Here is a 21,289-nt window from a genome sequence, read left to right as displayed (position 1 = left end):
TGAATTCACCTGGCATACCTATACGAGGGCTGGTATACGCTTACTGTATATCTGGTTCCATACAGCAATACGCAGTATTGCTGTCTGGTTAGCAGGTACAAATAATTCCGCGTGAATTGAGACATCGGAGCAGGTCAAACACAGAAGACTAGCCTACATCCCGTATCCTACTATCACTCAAACAAGCAAATCTCTTCACGAATTCATTCACCTTGCGATCATACATCATCAGTTGAAACAAACATCTAAGTTTCCAAAAACAACTTTGTCATTCCTCAAAACTACAAGTAACTTCATTATTCATTAATAAAAAATTGAAATCCTACTATTACCCGTTATTGAAAATTTTGTTCGATTTATGTCAACCAAAAGAACGCACGAGTCGAGTTCAGTTGACCAAAATGGTATCTCCTGCCTCCTGGTCACCTCATATGATGTCAGTATCACAATCGGTGGATCGGATTGGTTGAAATCAACACCACGTTTAACCGTTTTTGACCTTACAGGGGTCAGAGATATATGACAACGGCGTTGCGGATATAGTATCATCACCGGGACTGAGAAATGCGACATTTTTTTTTTTTTTTTTTTTTTTTGTCATTATATTTTTTATTGGAAAAAGCAAACATAAGAATAATATAATCACAGAGAATCACAATTACAGCTGCAAATGTGTGTATACATACATGGCATAGTGTACTACATAATGCACAAATAATGAATAATGAGATACATTTTGTATATCATACAGAGTCAACATACATGTACATGTGACATAATGGCAAAACAATATTACAGTGCTAATGCACCTTGTACATCAAATGTCAAAGCACCACTTTTAAAGTGATTACTTAATTTACCCTTTTATAAGCAATATCATATTCCATTTTCTTTTCATCAAAATGAAGTTTTTCAAAGCAGTAAAGTTTGGGTTCACTTCCTGAAATCTACATCTGTAAATGTAGTATTTACTGCATAATATTAAAAAGGAAAGTAAATTATCATTGGCAATACCAAACATAAGGTCAAAACTATTAAACTGAATATTCAGGTGAAGTTTGTCATTTAACATGTTAAATAACTCATTCCAGATACATTTAACTTTATCACATTCACAAAAAACATGAACCACAGTTTGGGAAATTTGTCACAAAAGAAACAAAGAGGAGAATCTTTTCTTCCAATTTTGTGGAGAAAGCTGTTGAAAGCAATTGCCTTATGGAATAGTTTAAAATAAAATGATCTTAATTGAGTCTCAATGGTACATTTGAAATTCGGATATGAATTTCTTCCCACCCTACATTCCCCTTATCACAAAAATCTTCAAAGATATCTTCCCAGAATTTTTGAATTCTTTCAGGGGAAGCTTGTTTAACATTATACTGTAGGTGTAGCGAGGGACCCTGGGGACCAGGATAAGATTATTAGAGAAAATGTCGAAAGTGTCAAAATCCTGGTCCTCAAAATCATCCAGCATCCCACAATAATGAACAATGCTATCCATCAACACATTATATTTTCTCCTATCTCTGTAAGAGATATCAAATTCAATTATTAAGTCGTCAAAAGATTTTAAGACTGGTGTGGGAAGATTATCATAAAGAACATCAGATAGAGTACAAATCCCTTTAGTATACCAAGAATCGTAATAAAAATACTGTTTTGATTTGGATCTAATACTTCTATTGAACCAAATACAAGTGCTATTCTGACTCCTCATTTCTCGGATCTCATAACCAAGGTCTTCAGTGGCTTTATCTCTAAAAGAATACCACGATCTTATTGAATCAGCCAGCTGCACATTCTTCAGACGCGAAAGAATACTTTCAGGTGCATGAGATTTCCACAGAATTTTAACATCAGAATGAAATTTTTGAAGAAAAGAAATCTCAAGAGATTTCCACATGCACTCATAGTTGTCATCAAGTAAATATTTTACCCAAATCAATTTTGAGCCTCCATAAAACACTTTACATTAACCATAACGTAAACCACCCAAAGAATAATCAAGACATACAAAATCCCTCTTCACTCTGTCATTTCCCCATTCCAGATGAAATTAAAAATAATTTATTTAAATTTTTGAAAAAAGTTTCTGGAATTTTTATACAGAGCACAGAAAAAAGATACAACAACTGTGGAAGCAAAAGAGATTTTATGACACAAATTTTACCAATGAGTGACAAACTTCTAGCTTTCCAACAATTTAAGGTTTGTTCAATTTGCTTCAGTTTCACCTTATAATTTAAATCAAACAACAAACTCAGATTGAGGGAAAAATTAATACCAAGGTAACTGAATTTGTCTTGAACCCAGCAAAGCCCCTTATCTTGAAATGGAAACTCTTGGTTGCCTTTTTTAGAGCCTATCCAAATTGATTTGGATTTAGACATGTTTACCTTACAACCAGAGCATTTACCAAAAGTGTTGAGGATATCAAACAGACTTTGAAATGATTCCTTTGAACCATCAATGTAACATGTAGTGTCATCAGCAAGCATGGACACTTTCAATTCTTTCCTGTTAACCAAAATACCTTTAATATTGGAATTAATCCTAATTGCACTCCCAAGCGTCTCCATGACACACAGGATTGACAGGAAAAGGTATGGGGAGATTGGGCAACCTTGAAATATGCCCCGTTCCATATTGACTGATTTTGTAAGGAAACCGTTGTTAATAACAAAAGATTTCCTGCCTGAGTAAAAAGTTTTAACCCATTTGATAAAATTTTCACCAAAATTAAGATGATCCAACACTTTAAAGAGGAACTCATGACTGACCGAATCAAATGCTTTTTGGATATCTAATAAAATAACAGCAGCAGGGATATCATTCGCCTCAGTAAAATCAATTACATCTAAAAGTAGCCTAATGTTATTACCAATGCTTCTGCCTTTTAAAAAGCCAGACTGGTCTGAATGGATCAAATTACCAATACATTTCTTTAAAGCGGTTAGCCATAGTCTTGGCAATAATTTTGTAATCAGTAGTAAGAAGTGAGATTGGTCTATAATTTTGAATTTCCAATAGATCCTTATCTTTCTTTGGCAATAAAGTGATAATTCCATTTCTTTGGGACAAACTAAGAAGGCCACTTTCAAAAGAAAAATTAAAAGAGTCAAGAAGCATATCACTAATGTCGTTCCAAAAAATGATGTAAAATTCGACGGGTAAGCCATCATACCCTGGAGATTTGTTGTGATTCATAGAAGAAATAGTCTGAAAAACCTCATTTTTTGAAAGGGGCTGATCAAGATTATCTTTATCTTCATTGGAGAGCTTGGGAATATCAAGAGGGTTTAAAAAAATCATTAACTGTTACATCATACTCAGTACAATTCTTTTCAATACCAGAGTATTGGTACAACTTGCTATAAAATTTGTGAATTTCCTCCAGAATATTCTTTTTGTTTGTTATCATATCTTGATCGGCAGTCCTGATGCGATTAATGCTTTTCTTTTCATTAGATCTTTTCTCCAAATTGCAGAAGTATTTGGAACTTCTCTCACCCTCTTCTGCCCAACGGCAGCGGGATCTAGTGATAAGCCCATCAGTCTCAAAATCAACAATCTTATTCAACTGGGAATCTAACTCTTTAAGCTCATCATTGATAGTAGCATAAGCATCGTCATCAAGACCATCGACCAATTTGAGTTGAAGCTCCTTAATCTTATTAATAAGGTTATTCTTAGAGGATGTTCTCTCTTTCTTCTTTCTAGATGTGTACTCAATACAATAACCAGTGATGGTACATTTGAAAGCATCCCAAATAGAATTGGAATTACAATCAGTGTTACATAGATTGGTCATTTTAAACTCCTCAATTTTATTTTTAATAAATTTAATAAAGTCAGCATCTTTACGAAGATAATTACAATTCAATTTCCAGTAGCCTCTGCCACGGGGTTGGGATCCAAATCAAATTTCAAATTAACAATTGAGTGATCTGAGTTAACCCCAGGAAGAATTTTAGAACCATAACAGGAACCAATCATATTCTCTGAAATCAAAATATAATCCAATCTTGATAAAACCTTAGGATTGTGTTGATGACGGGTATAATGCCTAAGGTTAGGGTGATAATGCCGCCATACATCAATTAAATTCAAATCTTCGATCAAAATATTGACCATTTCACTTGCATTAATATTTGAATGGCGAGCACGAGAACCACGGTAATCAAGATCACTCAAAGCTAAATTTAGATCACCAGCAATAACAAGGGATGAACCATCAAATTTATCTAAGTGGGCAAACACATCCAAATAAAACTGGGGATCATCAGCATTAGGGGCATAAATATTTGTCAAAACAACTGGGAACCCATTCAAAACAGCAGACAAAATTAAAAACCTTCCATTAGGATCTTTATAAATGGATTTAACATCAACAGAAATAGAATTACTAATCAAAATGGCCACCCCTCTGCTGTTAGAAGCATAACTGTTAAACCAGGCATGAGCACCCCATTGTGTTTTCCAAAATGTTTCCTCTGTAGTAGAAGAATGGGTCTCCTGCAGAAAAATAATATCACTTCCTATTGACCTAAGGTAATGAAAAACTTTTTTACGCTTGAAAGTGTCCTGAATACCTCTACAGTTAAAAGTACTTAAAGTTAGAACCATTTTACTATTGGTAGTAAAATCCGAAGATATCCTCTTCTGATGTAAATACTTGAATGTTCATAAGGTTACAATAAAACACACATGTACATTGTATGTCATTCTAAATACTGCATATAATTTCAATATCCCTAACATACCTGTAGAATACACAAAACCTAATGTAGTTGGATCTTGAATTACATGTACAGCTGCAAACATTACAAAAAAAAATACAAGGGAGAAGGAAACATAAAAGGAGAAAAAAACATAAAAAGTTGATTAAGAACACGCAATTGAAAAGCGCTTTGACGCCGCATCGAAGTCAGGGCCTCAAATCACGCAACAGCCCTGAACACTGGGACAAAGGCAGCAAAACGATTGGCAGTTCAAAATCCAACAGTGCTGGCAAAAGACAAATTTGAATGATTGATTTTTTTTTTTTAGTGCAAAATTTATGTACTAAAACACGACCAACAAGACCGTATTAAAATGATAAAGAAAAAAAAAAATTATGCAAATTCATGCTTACATTAGGAAAAAATGTAAATAGAAAGCAAAACAACACCCCACACGACCCAAACCCGGGACACCCGCCAGAGCACCCCCACCGGACCAACCGGCACCTTCAGCGGAAGACGCCCGTCGACCCGGCGAAAGGGCCCCGGGCGCGCACCAAATCCAGGCAGCGCAGAAGTGTCATCCTGCTCTCTAGACAAGAAAAACATGTAGAATTTAAACAATGCAACATTTTGTTTTGAAAATTGATACAAAGATTCAGTGAAGCCTGATCGATGGACAATCATCTTAAACATGGATGAGGAGAAAACATGACCAATCTCACATTGCTCAAGCTCCATGTGAAACATGTTAGGAACTTATAAAGAGCGCAATACAAATTGAAATTACGCAGTTCTTCAATCTTACCACAAGCTAGAATCCCCTCTCAGAAGTGAGAGGGACATACACAAGCGCACGATACTTACCTCCCACGACCTGATCTATGCACAAAAGCGAAGTTTGGGACCACAAGAAACCCCTGTACCACAGAAAAGGTTTTGGCACCCCGGAAGAACGGGATGACAACGCCCAGGTGTTGGTGTCGCCCAACACTAACGAGATATCGCCCTCACCAACACACGTTTCTTGCGACCCTCTACGTGTGAGAACGTATGACTTTCTTGAGGGGTGGAACGCATAAAAGCAGGGAAGGGCTCAGGTCGTGGGAGGTAAGTATCGATGCTTGTGTATGTCCCTCTCACTTCTGAGAGGGAATACACTGCACCCTCTACTTACCTCCCACGACCTGATCTATGCACAGAATACCACTGAGAGCAAGGAGGTGGAAGAAAGTCGTGAGAGGTAAGGAGGGCACACAGTGCAAACTCCGCTCAACCACAACAAAAACCACCCAACCCAAGACTCACCTAACGTCCTCGATCCGATCCCTGGCGGCCTGCAAGCAGTGCTGAAGTACCTACAGCTGAATGACTTGCGAGGGCGTCCTTGAGGTAGGTCGACTGGAAGGTGGTGGGGCTCTTCCAGCCTGCTGCGTCGAGCACCTCCTCAGGGACACCCCAGAGTGGAAAGCCCAAGATGCTGCTTGGGATCGAATGTCGTGACACCTGACCTGTGACTGTGACTGTGTCTGAGGACCCGTCATCCGTTCGTGATGTTTTTGGTGGCGCAACGGATGACGGAGGCAACCCAGTGTCTGATAGTGCTCCTAGCGGCCGGCCTAAATGGCCTGGCCGATGTAATGAAAAGCTGCCTGATGTCCCCCTGATCTTCTCGATGCACGCTTTAAATGCGATCTAAGGGCCCTAACGGGACATGACGGTTTCTCCGCCTGTCCTGCGACCAGGACCAGATCAGGGAGGAACACCGGGAAGGAGTAAATGACATGGTCTGGTTCTTGGCCAAGAAACCGGTCCTAGGCAGGATGGCGACACCCCGGTTGGTACAGCGTAAATGGTGCTCGTCGATCGACAGAGCATGAATATCAGAACAACGCCGACCGCAGGCCACTGCCACTAAGAACACTGTCTTTAGTGTCAGGTCCTGCAGCGAGAGGTCCTCCATGGGCTCGAAGGATTCGGCAATCGCAACACCAACGGGAGGTCCCACTCCGGAACCAGGGAGCGGACTGGGGGCCGCTCCGAGAACATGCCCCTAATGAGGGCGGAGAGGGCTGGACTAGAGGAGACAGTCATGCCTCCCCAAAGCCATGATGGACCGCTGCTATGGCCGTCCTGTACGCTTGGGCAGTCCGAGGCATACAGCCGCCGTGGAAAACTTCCGTAAGGAAGTCCGCGACTTCGCCTACAGGGGCAAAATGGGGGTCGATTTCTCGACCGGCACACCACCTGTAGAACCGGCGAAGTCGCGAATCGTAAGTCTGTCGAGTCGACTGTCGCCTTGCCTTTGCAGCGAAAGCGCAGCTGGCAGCCGACTCAGAAAGTCCCGCCGCCTGGTAGGACTGGCGGAAATACGCCAAACAGTCAGATGGAGGTTGTTGATCACTCCCATCTGAACCTGCTGGCGTGACGGAACGGACAGAAGATTCACACGGCGAGGAAGGCTGACTGGCTCCCCACTAGGAGGTCCAGGAGGCGGGGAACCACCATGCTGCTTGGGCCAGAGAGGAGCGACTAGAAGGAGAATACAGCCTGGAGAGCGGGCTACCTTCTCCAGCACCCGAGGGATCAGAGCAATGGGAGGGAAGGCGTGGCCCGAATCACGTCCTCCCAGCTCTCCCGCATGGCGTCTCTGCCTATCGCCTGGGGGTCTTGGCCCCAGGAGAAGTAGGTCGGAAGTTGGTGGTTCCGATGAGGCGAACAGGTCGACATGCGGGCGATCTAACCTCTGGAAGATGGAGCGGCAGACTGCTGGATGAAGATGCCACTCTACTGGCGCTCCCCTCTGGGCCAGCGCGTGGATGACTGAAGCCCCCTCGGGACAGTGAATCGGCCAGGGTGTTGTCTACCCGGCCAGATGCTCCGCACGGAGGGAAATATCCTCCCAGAGACACCACAGGAGGAGGGACACCGTCTCCTTGCAAAGGCTGGGACTTCTGGTGCCCCCTCCCTGTTGATGTAGGACACAACTGTCATGCTGTCGCATCTGACCAGGATGAACAGGCCGTGAATCCGTGAGACCCAACTGGCGGAGGGCGAGGAAAATGGCCCACAGCTCGAGGAGATTGATGTGTCTCCGAGCTTGAGTCCTCGAACAACCGACTTGGATGCATCCGTGGTAAGGGCGTGGGAAGGGCGGGGTTTCGGGAATGGAACGCCTATCTGAACACTCGGCTGACCTATCCACCAGGAGAGGCAGGGAGGAGATGCCGAGGACCGGAATCCTGAGGCTCAAAGGATGGCGCCACGCTCGATACCGTCCGAGGAAGTACAACTGTATCTTCTCTCGTGCGTAGCCGGCAGCCTGGAACCAGATCTATGAGGCTGGCCATCAGCCCTAGAAGGCGAAGCCACGACCGAGCCTGGACCGATGCTGCCTGCCTGATCTGCAGAGCGCAGAGCCGAACGTCGGCGATCATCGAGTCTATAGGAGAAACCCGGCCCCTGGCGAAGTCTATAGTCGCCCCTAGGAACTGAGGCGACTGAGATGGGGAGAAAAGACTTCTGGTGGTTTATGATAAACCCCAGGGACTCTACCAGCCCGCACACCCCCTGAACATCCTGGCGCAGACACTGCGGAGAGGGGCTACCAACAACCAGTCGTCTAGGTAGGCGAAGATCGTGATCCCCTTCCTCCGGAGAAACTCTGCCACCGACTTGACCAGTCGAGTGAATGTCCGGGGGCCGTGGAGAGGCCAAGCGGGAGGACCGGAACTGAAAGGCGGTACCGTCGAACACGAAGCGAAGCCATTTCTGGTCTGACTCGCAGATTGGTGCGTGGAGGTATGCATCTTTCAGATCTCCCCACCAAGGCCTCCTCTGTAAGGGATCCAGCGGTGTGGGGTGACTCGAACCCCGGAACCGAGGAGGACGGGAGGTGAACTCGATCTGGTAGCCTAGAGACACTGTCTCTAGGACCCATCGGTCTGAGGTCACCCCGCCAAGCCCTGGCAAATGCCAGGAGACGACCACCCACTGGGAGGCGGGCGGTCGGGTCCCGGAAGGAGTCAGAACCGGCGTCCCGACCCGCGTCCGTCATAGGCGGGCCGGGTCGTTACGACCGGCACCGTCACTCTTGCCTCGCCCTCCCTTGCGACTGCGATTGCGGTTGTGATTCCGCCTGCCGCCTCTTGCACCTCGCACGGGGCCAGAGGGGGCATGGGTGGCTGGCGGAAATAACGGTTGCAAGAGGGAAGGATACTGCTGCTGCTGCTGCTGAAATTGCTGAGCAACCAGCTGCTGCTGCTGGGGCACCTGGATATAGGTCGGGTTGGCTGTCTGACCTTTGGACCGAAACCGCTTGGGCGCTGATGTGGCGGTGCCTTTGGTTGGCTGGCCTCCTTAGCCGCCTTCCGTCTGGTAACGTTCATCTTCGGTCAGCCTGGGAAAGGCCCGCCCGAATAGATCAGTACCAAGCGGAGCAGACCTCAACTCTCTTTTGTCCGAGAAGTTGGCGCCTGGGCGACCAAGGCTCGGCGCGCCAGGACAGACCGAGTTGAAATCCGAGCGAAATGCTCCGCTGAGAGATGATTGAGGTCAGCCAGCACATGTACCGCCCTCAGTGTCGCCTCAGGAGACAAGGACCTTTCCTTGTCCAGCAAGCTCCGTGCTAGATGCGCTGACGAGCTGTTGGACATTGGAAATGCGGAGCCCGTCTCTGGCGAGAGACTCCAGGGACCGTAGCTCCTCATCCCGGGCTTTATCCCAGGGAGGCACCTTGTGGGGCGCCTTTGGTCCAGCCTGCCTGGGGGCTCCCTCAACTCCTGAGGGAGGGAGCTCTCAGGCGACACTTGGTCCCCTTATCCCGCTCCATCTGGCGATAGGCCGCCTCCGGACAGAGGGGGTTTCTAAGAACGCCACATCCTCTGTAGCGTGGGGAACGCCCGTGCCAGCCACGGAGGCGGTCTACCTCACCCTTATCCTGTACGGCCGTGGTGAGTGCCTTGATGTCACGCGATAAGGGGATGAAGGGCATTGACTTGGGGGCTTAGCTGGCTTTGCCGCATATCCTAAGTCGGAAGCCAGTTGCGGAGGTGTCTCGAACTCCAGTCGCATCTTAGCGTCCGATAGGACGGCTGCGAAAAAGGGAGCCGAGACCTTAGGAGTAAGGAGCCTCTCCCGCAACTGGTGCTCCTCGGAGCCTTGAGTCGGTGCTGGGAATGACTAAGGGTCCCCCCAGCCTCGACACTGATCATAACTCCACTGGTACCGTCCAGGTGGGGCCGGGTCGGTCTGAGGAACCGCCTCCCCACCGAGATCGCTCCTGATTGGGGCCACGCTCTGGACCGAGGCGGCCCGACCGCTCTGCGGTCGAATGTAAGGAGAAACCTTGAGTTTCTGCAGCGAACGTCGAGCCAGCTAAGCTCGGGGGAAGGTGTGGAATCTGAGCGCTGTGAGCCTGACGGAAGGAAGGACTGGGTCATACTCACTGGCGGAGGAAGCGACGAGGGGCCTGGGACCAAACGCGAGAGAGTAGGATCGACCCTGTTGGTCGGCCACGGTGAACGTGTCTGGCCAAAGTGCTTGGCTCTGCAAGGAATACCGACCGAAGAGGGTTGTTGGGAAGCTCCGAGGGAGACCGAGAAAGGCGCTGAATGACTGACGGGGTCGCGATGAACCCCAGCGGGGATAGCAGAGCCCTCTCTGTCAGCCCTGGGGGGAGTCGAAAAATCCCGAAAAGACTCTACCTCCGTCTGACTCTGAGAGCCATCTGAAAGCTCATCATAGCTAGCCTCTATGCTAATCGCATCGGACTGCGGATCCGGACCTGTTGAAGGCAAACCTGGACCCACTGGTCGGGTTACCGCCGAGGGCACCTGACCGGGATCTTTGCCTAACAAACCAATGAGTTGGTTCATGCGGTCTAACGCCGACGGGTCCGAAAGTGATGCGATGAGCGTTGACAGTGCCTCAGCCTGAGATGCCGAGCATTGACTGCTCTGGGATCTCGGATGCTCAACCATCGAGGGAGCAGCTAGGGCAGAGGAGGATCGAAACACGCTCTGGCCAGGGGCGGCGTAAAGGGATCCAGCGGTTGACCGGTGGACCATGGCTGCCGTCGGGGTCGCTCTACCGTCCTGGGACGGACGGGAGGCCTTCCGACGGTCGAGCCGTGGAACCATTGAGGTCGACCGCACACGGGAGGACGCCTGAGCAGCGCCTACGCCGGGGCACTCAACCCGACCGCAACTGGTGCCGTCGAGGTGGCGCTCGGGCGCGAGCCAGCCATTGCTCAGAGGATGCCGGGCCGATACCCACCTCACGGCACTCGACCCGGACGCCCGAAGCGCTCAGGGAGCCGCCGTGAGGGTCTGAGCCTCCTAGCATAAGGGCGGGCGGAGCCAAAAGGCAGGGGCTGCCCGACCGAGGGACAGATAGAGAGATTGACTCTCTCATACCTGGTCTCCTGGAGCTAGAGGACCCAGGGGACGGAGGACAAACTCCCTGGCTGGCGGGGCTAGGGACACTTTCTTCGCCCGAGCCAGGCGACTCCTCATGAAGAAGAACGGCGTTTGCGGTTCCTGTCCCTAAGCCCCTCCACCTTACGTTGGTGAGACTTCTGTAGTTTCACCTTATGGGCCAGGGACCTAGCCCAGGCCTCCTTGGACCAGTCACGGTCAATGGTGCACGGTTGGTCCGGTGAGCACGACCTACAAAGCAGGCATGCCTCATGCGCATCGTCTTTCCCAAGGAATGCCTTGCACGCAACACACTGCCGAGGTTTGCTTCTGGTCCCCAACGCCTTGGAGGAGTGCTCTCTTTAGACATTTTGATAACTACCTGTAATGGAGAAAGGGTAAGAAAACATGTAAACTCCCTCTCGTCTCCGAAGGGACTGGAGGGAGGGACCCCCGGCGTAAGAGGAGGGGGATAAGCAAGAGTGTCAACCTCTAAGGGGTCACAGACTCCCCCAAGGGGAGAACCCCCTCCTCTACCGCCAGAGAACCCAAAACATGAAAAGGCACGGGATCCAAAAAAGTGAACACGAGATCCCCTACTACTGAGAGGTGCGCATGGGAACAGTTTTGACATAGGCCCCCCCGCACTATTAAGCGAAAAAACCGCGAATTTTAAGCTTACCACATGTGCGAGGAAAAATGAATCAAAACACCGACTCACGAAAGCCAAAGTAGCGGGACAGAAGGGAGATCGCCAAGAAAAAATCCCGGCGACCTCCCAGTGGAATTACCAGGGGAGCCAGTGAAAACCTATGAATATTTTACTTGGGCGGTCTCACTTCGCCACAGAGACTACGAGAAACTAGCAAGAAAAAACATCACAAATGGAAAAAAATCTTGCTAAAGTTACAGAAAATATCACCGAAGTGATTACTGATACTTGCGTAACCGTTACTCGGAAATAAGCCTCACGCTGCTACGCTATTTCTCAACAGAAATTGGAGCTCTTCGTAACCACGTCCTTGTTGGTCGCAAGAAACGAATTGGTGAGGGCGATATCTCGTTAGTGTTGGGCGACACCAACACCTGGGCGTTATCATCCCCGTTCTTCCGGGGTGCCAAAACCTTTTCTGTGGTACAGGGGTTTCTTGTGGTCCCAAACTTCGTTTTGTGCATAGATCAGGTCGTGGGAGGTAAGTAGAGGGTGCGCAGTGTATATAAACAGCTGAAGACGCCGGGTGACCCCCGGTGAGCGCACCAAACCCAAGCAGTGAAGAAGCATTACCAGAACCTTGCTTTCCAGTCAAGATGGGCTACATTTTGTAGAAACATATATGCATGTAATAACAAATGTTGTTGAAAATTCAAACAACAATTCAATGAGGTCTGATCTATGAAAAACAACAATATTCAGGGGTGCGATTCAAAGCTTGAAAAAATCCAGAAAATTAAAAAACAAGGCGGAATCGGGCAAAAATACCCAAAGACGGGTTAAAAATCACCCAAAAGGCAAAAATTTTGGCCAGAATTCTGGAAAAACCTGAACAAATCACACCCCTGAATCTTGTACATAGTATGGAAGGCGAGAAAATGACAACTTTTAAATTGTTCAAGAACCATGCTATAAAATTTAAGAAATTACATGTACAAAGAATGTGCAACAAAATGAGATAACTTTATCTCAAAATTCTATCTCATCACACTTACGAAAAGGCCAATTCAAATACAAAGCGCAACAGAGATCGCGAAGTGTGAAAATGGTAACCAGCTTTACAGTTCTTTTTTAATACTATCACTATAAAAAAATAGCGAGAGGCCGCGTCTTCATTGTAAAGTCACAAAGTTCAACATTTAAAGTTATAACAACAAGGATGCAAAGAAATGCATGAAAACGGCTCAGTCAGCTGAAATGAGCTTTCCATTCACTCTGTATCTGAGTGATGCTGGGTACAGAAAGAAAGGACGCTTCCCTTCCTCTTTTAGGACTTTAAAGTGAGCCATTTTTGCTTTGCGTAATTGGACGACCCTCCTTGAAAAGTCTTCCCCAACCGCGATCTTGGTACCGTTGTATGAACTCTGCTTAAACTTAGAGATGCAAGTTTTACTGAACTTTTTCTCTGACGGCATCACGATGTAAAAGCAACATGGATGATGCGTGGTTTATCACCTTTCTGTCCTGTACGGTGACACCTTTCAACAACAGCCTCACAGGGTTGCTCAAAACCAACATAGTTATTGATGATGTCACTAACGGTCTCCATACAATTCTCACGAGCTTCAGCCTTCTCCGGAACATTATGGAATATCAGATTAATACGCCTACCTCTGTTTTCAAGGTCATCTAGTTTTAAATATAGTTCCTCGTTCTCTGTTTTCAGGTTCTTGAACCGCTCATTGAGAGAGGCCATATCATACTGTACACTAGCAAATTTCTGTTCATGTTCCTCCACCATCGACGCCAGATTCTCAATCTTCTCAGCCACCTGATCAAGTTTGTTTAGCCGCTGATCCAAACGAATTTCAAATTGTCTGAACCATTTTGGCATGTTTGGAGAATCATTCTCACCTGAGGGTCCATCGTGCTCGTTGACAAAGTGCAACTTCTTCGTGGCCATGGAGGCCGCCATATTGTTAGCTTGACCCTTGACCTCGTTGATGTCGTCCATGATAACACAATTTGGTTCTGGTGATGACGCCAGTTTTTGTTTCTTTGGAGGCACCTGCTTTGTTGGTGTTCTATCAGGTTTCCTTTGTTGACCCTTAGGACCCATAGTTAATCAGCAATCTGTTAAATCACAACAAAACACGAATAACTCTGCCAGCACCGGGATTTTGAAGCCAAAATCGAGCAAAACTATCGCATGTCTCACTCCGAGCAAACCAAACAGCGCCCTCTGAAATGCGACATTTTTGATGTTTGTACCGGGGAATTTCAGACACGGAGACTCCGCGGAGATTTCTACAAATTCGTCCAAAGGTAACCAAAGGGTTGGGGATCGCATTTTTAACTATCACTAAAAATGTTTCGGAATTGAGGTCGGCTAAAAAGTAGACCGTTTCGGGGACTGTAATTGGTGTATATGTCACATTATGAACAGTGAGCGATAAGTGGGCTATTTCATTATAAATGACAACATTGAGTCCCAAAAGGGGTCAAAATTCAAACTCATTTATTTCATGCAAATTCATTATCATTTCAAAGTTCAGATGGTGTGTCAATAATTCTCAAAATATTAGGCGTCAAACCCTCAGGAACCATTAAAAAATTAAATTGAATTTTTGCTGTGTAAAACATAGCTGCCGTCTGGAGGGACATTTTTTAAACAATTTAATACAAAACTTTGAAAGAGTATATGTAACCAACATTGGGTTCATACTTATTCATATTTAGTCTGTAATAATTGTTGTATGTTCCTTTACACGTCAGTGTCTTAAATATGCCAGTTTCAATATAAAACAATTAGTAAATTGATACTAATCCAGATAAATGGTGCAAAATTACTACATATTTTAAGGATAAACTTTATCTTCACATGAAAAATTCATGAAATAGTCATTTGTCCTGCCCAATAGCTACACTGATGCATAAGTGAGTATTCTCGTCAATCTGTTGTACTAGTCATGGAAAACCTAAAATAAAAGACCCTCCTGTGTCATTTGTTCTGGATAGGACACATTTTTAACACATAATAAAGCATACTTTAACTTTAGAAATAGCTGCATCAATATTATTGCATCAATATTATTGCATAAAAGATCCCCAGCATTTAAAATCCACTACAAACAGGGTTAATATTCTGGTTAAATTAGGAATATTGCAATTTTTAGCTAACCGAAGTTCAATGCAGAATAATATCATATGTGTTCTCAACAACTGGACAATAATTTGAACACTAAAGTGGTTTGTAAGCATAATTTGCAATAAAATGCAAAAATTTCTTGTGGGTTTGGCTCTTTGAAATTTTTATTTTTTAGTTTGTTTACCAATTCATGGAAATGACATAATTGTGCTGGAGAGGACATTTGTTAAATTGCAAACAGAATCGTGGATACAGGCTTGCAAAAATGCAACAAATACCAAATCATGTGCCACCTTGGTAGAAGGAAGACCACTCTTCCTCTACAAATTTCACATTCTATGATATAATCCTTCTTATTTCAACAATTAGTAATTAACTTCAGTTCTGGAGAGGACAAATTTTAACGCGGAACTGTGGTATCAAGAACAAGTGGTCTACTGTATGTAAAATAAATGAATTCCTCAATCAGTGCCCTGTCCCATCAATTGGTAATATAACACAGATTATACAGGTAGGGTAAGGGTTTATATTTCCTCTTTAATGTTAACAAAAATGGAGGCATGAATTGGAGAGGGCATGAATTTTAACATTTTTGCACCAATTTTCACCATTCAACTTGCATGATGTTCCACACATATCATATTTTCATTGCAACAAGCACATTGCCATAGAATGTACCTAATTTTTCAAAGAATTAATTCAGAATACATGGGCAAAATGAAATGGGACTCCAAAATTGGGTTAAAAATGTACCTTTTGGCAATTTTTTTATACAAAAAATAGACAGAATTCTGTAAAAATGCTCATGTAGCTTGTATTTTGTGGCATACTTAGAATTAAGTTAATAACACTGCATTATCACCCTAATTATATCAACCAGATATGATAAAAGCCATTTTTGTGAACGTGTCATTTATAATGAAATAGCCCAAGTGACCAATTTCACGCGGTTCAGCACAAGTGTTTATCCTTACTCAGGCATGCAGGGTATTACTCACTGTACATAACATGCTGTATTAAATAGTCATGATCAGTGTTGATTCATCACGGATTAACAACGGTTGGCTCCTGTACAAAAGTATAGGAAGAGTTGTTGAAAGTAAATGTAAACCTGTATTTTAGCTAGAGTATCTCGAGCTAGCTGGGATCAATGAATGATGGGTCTTTATAAATCCCATCATAAATCATCAGCTGAATCATTATCATGGGGTATTGGTTCCCTGTAAACATTTTGTAAAACTAAACATGATGAAACTGAAAGGCTTACCTGTGTAAATGGATTCTTTGACACCATATGCAAGGGCTCCTGCTCCAATTAATAACTTCAGACCTGTTGTAAGCCCTGAAGGCCCCTTCCCCATCCTTCCCATCATATCTTTCACTTTATCTGCCATTTTATGTATAATATATTTAGGCCTAATATTTCGGACTTTCTGATGTAATTCACCACTACAGATATAGTAGCATTGGCCCAAAACAAAGCACCGGTCGGATGAGGTATCCCGACCAATATGTTATTTGCATGGTTAAATGGCATGTTTTACGAATTAAAGATAAATATTATTTTATTATACATTATTAGAGTATATAATAAATTATTACATTATTTTTTTGTAAATAAATGACATAAATTGTTAACAGTTGTATTTTTTGATTCTTTTTATAATGTTATTATTATTAAAAAAGTGAGGTAACTGTACGTTAAAAATTGTTACGAGACACGTGCATTTATGCTGCAAATATCTAATTTCGACTGCAAATTGTGGTCCAGGATCACAATGCTAAACATATATAGGAGCCTGGCCTGGCTGGGGGCATATTTTCTTCACTTTTTGTAGGCCCTACCCCGGTAACTATTATTTAAAAAAATACAGTGTACTAAAAGGCATTCCTACAATCAATATAACCTAATCTTAAAGGAGTATTTCGTGATCCTAGCAGTAGCATCCTCTTTTTATGACATTTTTCAGTAGATAGGCGGGATAGGCCTATCCACGAAAAAAGCTTATTTCCAAAATTTCAGTTGATTCCGATTTTGCGTTTGGGTCAGTCCATATGAAATCAAGGAGGCCCCCCACCTGACCCCCTCAGATTTGCTTTATATTTTAGTCATATTTATGTTGTACCTGTTAAAATATTAAAAACCTGCAAATCTGAGGTCTGTAGCTCTTACGGATTTTCTGTGGCAGCCATTTAAAGTTGGAGTAGGGTGGTCTAAAATTGGACTCAAAAGTTGCCCTTTAAATAAATTTCATCTTTGGGAGTCTGTGACTTCTTTACAAAAAGAGAAAGAGGTCTGAAACCTTGCATACACACTAACTGCATGCCCAATTGTCAAAAAAAAAAAAAAAAAAATTCTGTAATTGCGCGTTGTGTCACGGGGTCATTAAAAAAAAAAAAAAAAAATGTAATGTTTTGTAAACTGGCAAGTTTAGCCCCCTTAAATTCACATTTTTTGTCAAATTAATTACTTTTTGTTGTCACTGATGCTAAATATAGGCCTAGGATAAATACAATACATATCCAAAAAATTGAGCTCACAATTCATTTACATTTCGAACAGAGCCCTCACGAAGCTGAACTTTATTGCAAATTCAACATTTTCCGGGGGGGCCCAAAGTCGATGTGGTCCACCTTCAAAATTTATAAAACATCACTTTTATATGACTACTAGTCTTAAATTACAACTTACATGACTTAGGTAAGTCCCAGTAATTGTCTAGGTTGACTTCATATAAAACGACAAGCCCAAAGTTGACCATTTTCTTATGATTGCATGTAGGCCTACTGCAAATGTGCCGAATTTGGAAGGCTTAAAAGTCAAATTGGCCCCAATATTGAAAATAAAATGGAAATTAAAGTAAATAGGGCCAATAACTACGCATCTAGTCATTTATTTTCAATATTGTGGCCATTTTGACTTTTAAACCTTCCGAATTCGGCACATTTGCAGTACATACAATCATAAGAAAATGGTCAACTTTGGGCTTGTCGTTTTATATGAAGTCAACCTAGACAATTACTGGGACTTACGTAAGTTGTAATTTAAGACTAGTAGTCATATAAAAGTGATGTTTTATAAATTTTGAAGGTGGACCACATCGACTTTGGGCCCCTGAAAATGTTGAATTTGCAATAAATTTCATCTTCGTGAGGGCGCTGTTCGAAATGTAAATGAATTGTGAGCTCAATTTTTTGGATATGCATTGTATTTATCCTATATATTTAGCATCAGTGACAACAAAAAGTAATTAATTTGACAAAAAATGTGAATTTAGGGGGGGCTAAACTTGTCAGTTTATAAAACATTACATTTTTTCTTGCATATTTAATGACCCCGTGACGCAAAGCGCAATAATTGGTTTTTTGTTTTGTTTTACTTTTTTACAAATTGGGCATGCAATTAGTGTGTATACAAGATTTCAGACCTCGCTCTCTTTTTATTAGGAAGGTACAGGCTCCCAAAGATGAAATTTATTCAAAGGGCAACTTTTGGGTCCAAAGTTAGATTCCCCTACTTCAACTTTAAATATAATGGCTGCCACAGAAAATCTGTATATTAAAAATAAAATGGAAATAATAGTAAATAGGGCCAATAACTACGCATCTAATCATTTTTTTTTTCAATATTGTGGCCAATTTGACTTTTAAGCCTTCCAAATTCGGCACATTTGCAGTAGGGGAGAGTGGGGTAAGTTGAGCCACTTTTTACATTTACTTTCCCTACGCTCAAGTAAATAAAGCAGGACCCAAATGCAGTGTTACAAATGAAACATATGTATGTTTACTTGGTTATGATACCACAAAATTGTAATCAATATTTTGCACTTTCTCACAGTGAGACTTCAAAAATCATTTGCAAATTGGCTCAACTTACCCCAACGGTGGGGTAAGTTGAGCCAGTCTGAGGCAAGTTGAGCCACCATAGAAATGCACAGTATATGCCATAGCTGTGAAATTCAATTTGGCCTTTTTTTTTTAATTGTTGTTTTCAGGTATTTATTTCGAAAAATAGTTTGATATAGAAGTAGTTTGATCTAAATATTGCATACAAGTAATTTCTGACAAGATTTTACTTTTATAAAAAAAAATTGGGGAAATTTCTGCAGGTTTTTCCTATGCTCAACTTGCCCCATGGCCTGTGGCTCAACTTACCCCATGTGGCCCTTTTTGTCAACAACCAAGCCTCCCGCCTGACTAAAACTTGTTACATTTGTAAATAGTTTCCTAAAATAGTGTTCATATATCACATCCTCAATACCCAGAATGTTATAATTTTAGCCTTTTTCTTTCTTCGTGAAACATGAAAAAAATTGGTTTTTGCCAAAAGTTCAACAAAAGTGCGAAAAATTAACTTTCTAATGCAGCTTTCTTACCCTATGAGCAAGTGATTCCATATTACACTTGAGAAGCCTCTGTTATGTCATATACAAATAAGTGGAACTGCAAAGTAAGACAAGTTTTTAATTTTCTTTCTAGAGGGGGTGGCTCAACTTACCCCTTGGCTCAACTTACCCCACTCTCCCCTACATGCAATCATAAGAAAATGGTCAACTTTGGGCTTGTCGTTTTATATGAAGTCAACCTAGACAATTACTGGGACTTACCTAAGTTGTAATTTAAGACTAGTAGTCATATAAAAGTGATGTTTTATAAATTTTGAAGGTGGACCACATCGACTTTGGGCCCCCTGAAAATGTTGAATTTGCAATAAATTTCATCTTCGTGAGGGCGCTGTTCGAAATGTAAATGAATTGTGAGCTCAATTTTTTGGATATGTATTGTATTTATCCTATATTTAGCATCAGTGACAACAAACATTTTTTTATTTTTTACTTTTTGACAAATTGGGCATGCAGTTAGTGTGTATACAAGGTTTCAGACCTCTCCCTCTCTTTGTAAAGAAAGCACAGACTCCCAAAGATGAAATTTATTTAAATGGCAACTTTTGAGTCCAAATTTAGACCCCCCTACTCCAACTTTAAATGGCTGCCACAGAAAATCCGTAAGAGCTACAGACCTCAAATTTTCAGGTTTTTAATATTTTTACAGGTACAACATATGACTAAAATATCAAGCAAATCTGAGGGGGTCAGGTGGGGGGCCTCCTTGATTTCATATGGACTGACCCGTTTGCGAGTTATGCATGATTTATGTGTATTACACTGCTCCATAGACAATGTGTTGTAATTTCGTTCTGGTGCACCAGAACGAAATTCAAATTTAACGATATTTTTGCTAAACGAATTAATCTGCAAGAAATATTTGGTATAAACATTATGTAGCCGGAGGTATCCAGCCGGGGTATCCAGTGGTGTAAAAATCTCAACTTTTTTTGGGAAAAGTGGGGGGATGAGGCTGTGGATCACGAAATGCCCCTTTAAAGGCAAAGTCCCCATTACCACACACACTAAGGGGATGTCTTCGGCGGGGGGAGGGGGTCAATTTTTGACCCCCCTTCCGGCAGAATTAAAGGCGTGAAGAGTCAAAATTTTTAAGCGGAGTACGCGAAACGCGTTAAAAATTTTGACCGTAAGTGTAAAGAATCTTGCATACAATGCCTATAACTAAAGATTGTGCGCACATTTTGTTAAAAAAGTTTAAATTGCGTGCAGCGTCCAAAAATTTTGAGTCACCAGCCTTTAATAATTCTATAACCCCCCCCCCTATTTTGGTTATTACAAAAAAAAATTTTGGTCTCAAAATGCTATGACCCCCAGTATATTCATGCCCCCCCCCCCCCCTTCCGAAGAAAATGACAGCCCCCCAAAATGGTAATTTTAAAATTGCAGCCAACGAGCTAATAGTTGAGAATTATCAAATTAAATTGGATTTTCTTATAGAAAACATTCTTGATATCCCACTGCATTAATTTTATTCATAAGTCTCAATGTTTTGAATGTTAAATAAAAGGATGAAAACACCAGATATTTGCACACAATCCCAATGCAAGGTATGGTCAACTGTGCCACATGTGTATAAGCCAGACATAGGTCTACCTAGGTCAGAATTTCAGAAACCCCATTGGGTTATGGGAATGCCTTTATACATCCTCTGGACAGGAAGTTATGTGCACTGAGGAGCTATAGGCCTACATGCACCATACATGCATCACCAGGCCAATGAATGATGTAGGGGAGAGTGGGGTAATCCCGAACACCTTTTCATTTAAGCATATTACTACACATTTAAACAATGTATAGATAAACTTAACCATACCAATATTAAGAGTGGGTAATACTTTATATAAGCACGTTCTCATTAACTCAGTCCACCTTAATTAGTTAGAAGATATGATGAAACAAAGAAAATGGCGTCGTTCGGAATTAGGCCTACCCCGCCTTAGATT

At 42.9% G+C, this 21,289-nt stretch overlaps 1 protein-coding gene across 2 annotated transcripts in view; it reads right to left on the bottom strand.

Annotated features, from left to right (window-relative positions):
- Positions 1 to 16,418, bottom strand: part of LOC140146469 (prohibitin-2-like) — a 29,666-nt gene extending 13,248 nt beyond the window's left edge. The window contains exon 1 of one of the 2 annotated variants that reach the window (XM_072168339.1): positions 16,208 to 16,418. In XM_072168339.1, the coding sequence (XP_072024440.1) occupies positions 16,208 to 16,334 (127 nt within the window). In that variant the 5' untranslated portion in view covers positions 16,335 to 16,418. The remainder of the gene's footprint in view (positions 1 to 16,207) is intronic. The other variant, XM_072168330.1, reaches the window with a different exon arrangement.
- Positions 16,419 to 21,289: the final 4,871 nt, after the last annotated feature.

The sequence above is a fragment of the Amphiura filiformis genome, chromosome 1 (genome assembly GCF_039555335.1).
Source record: "Amphiura filiformis chromosome 1, Afil_fr2py, whole genome shotgun sequence".
Lineage (NCBI taxonomy): Eukaryota > Metazoa > Echinodermata > Ophiuroidea > Amphilepidida > Amphiuridae > Amphiura > Amphiura filiformis.
The sequence above is the reverse complement of the archived record's forward strand: the minus strand, read 5'-3'. Positions and strand labels throughout refer to the sequence as shown.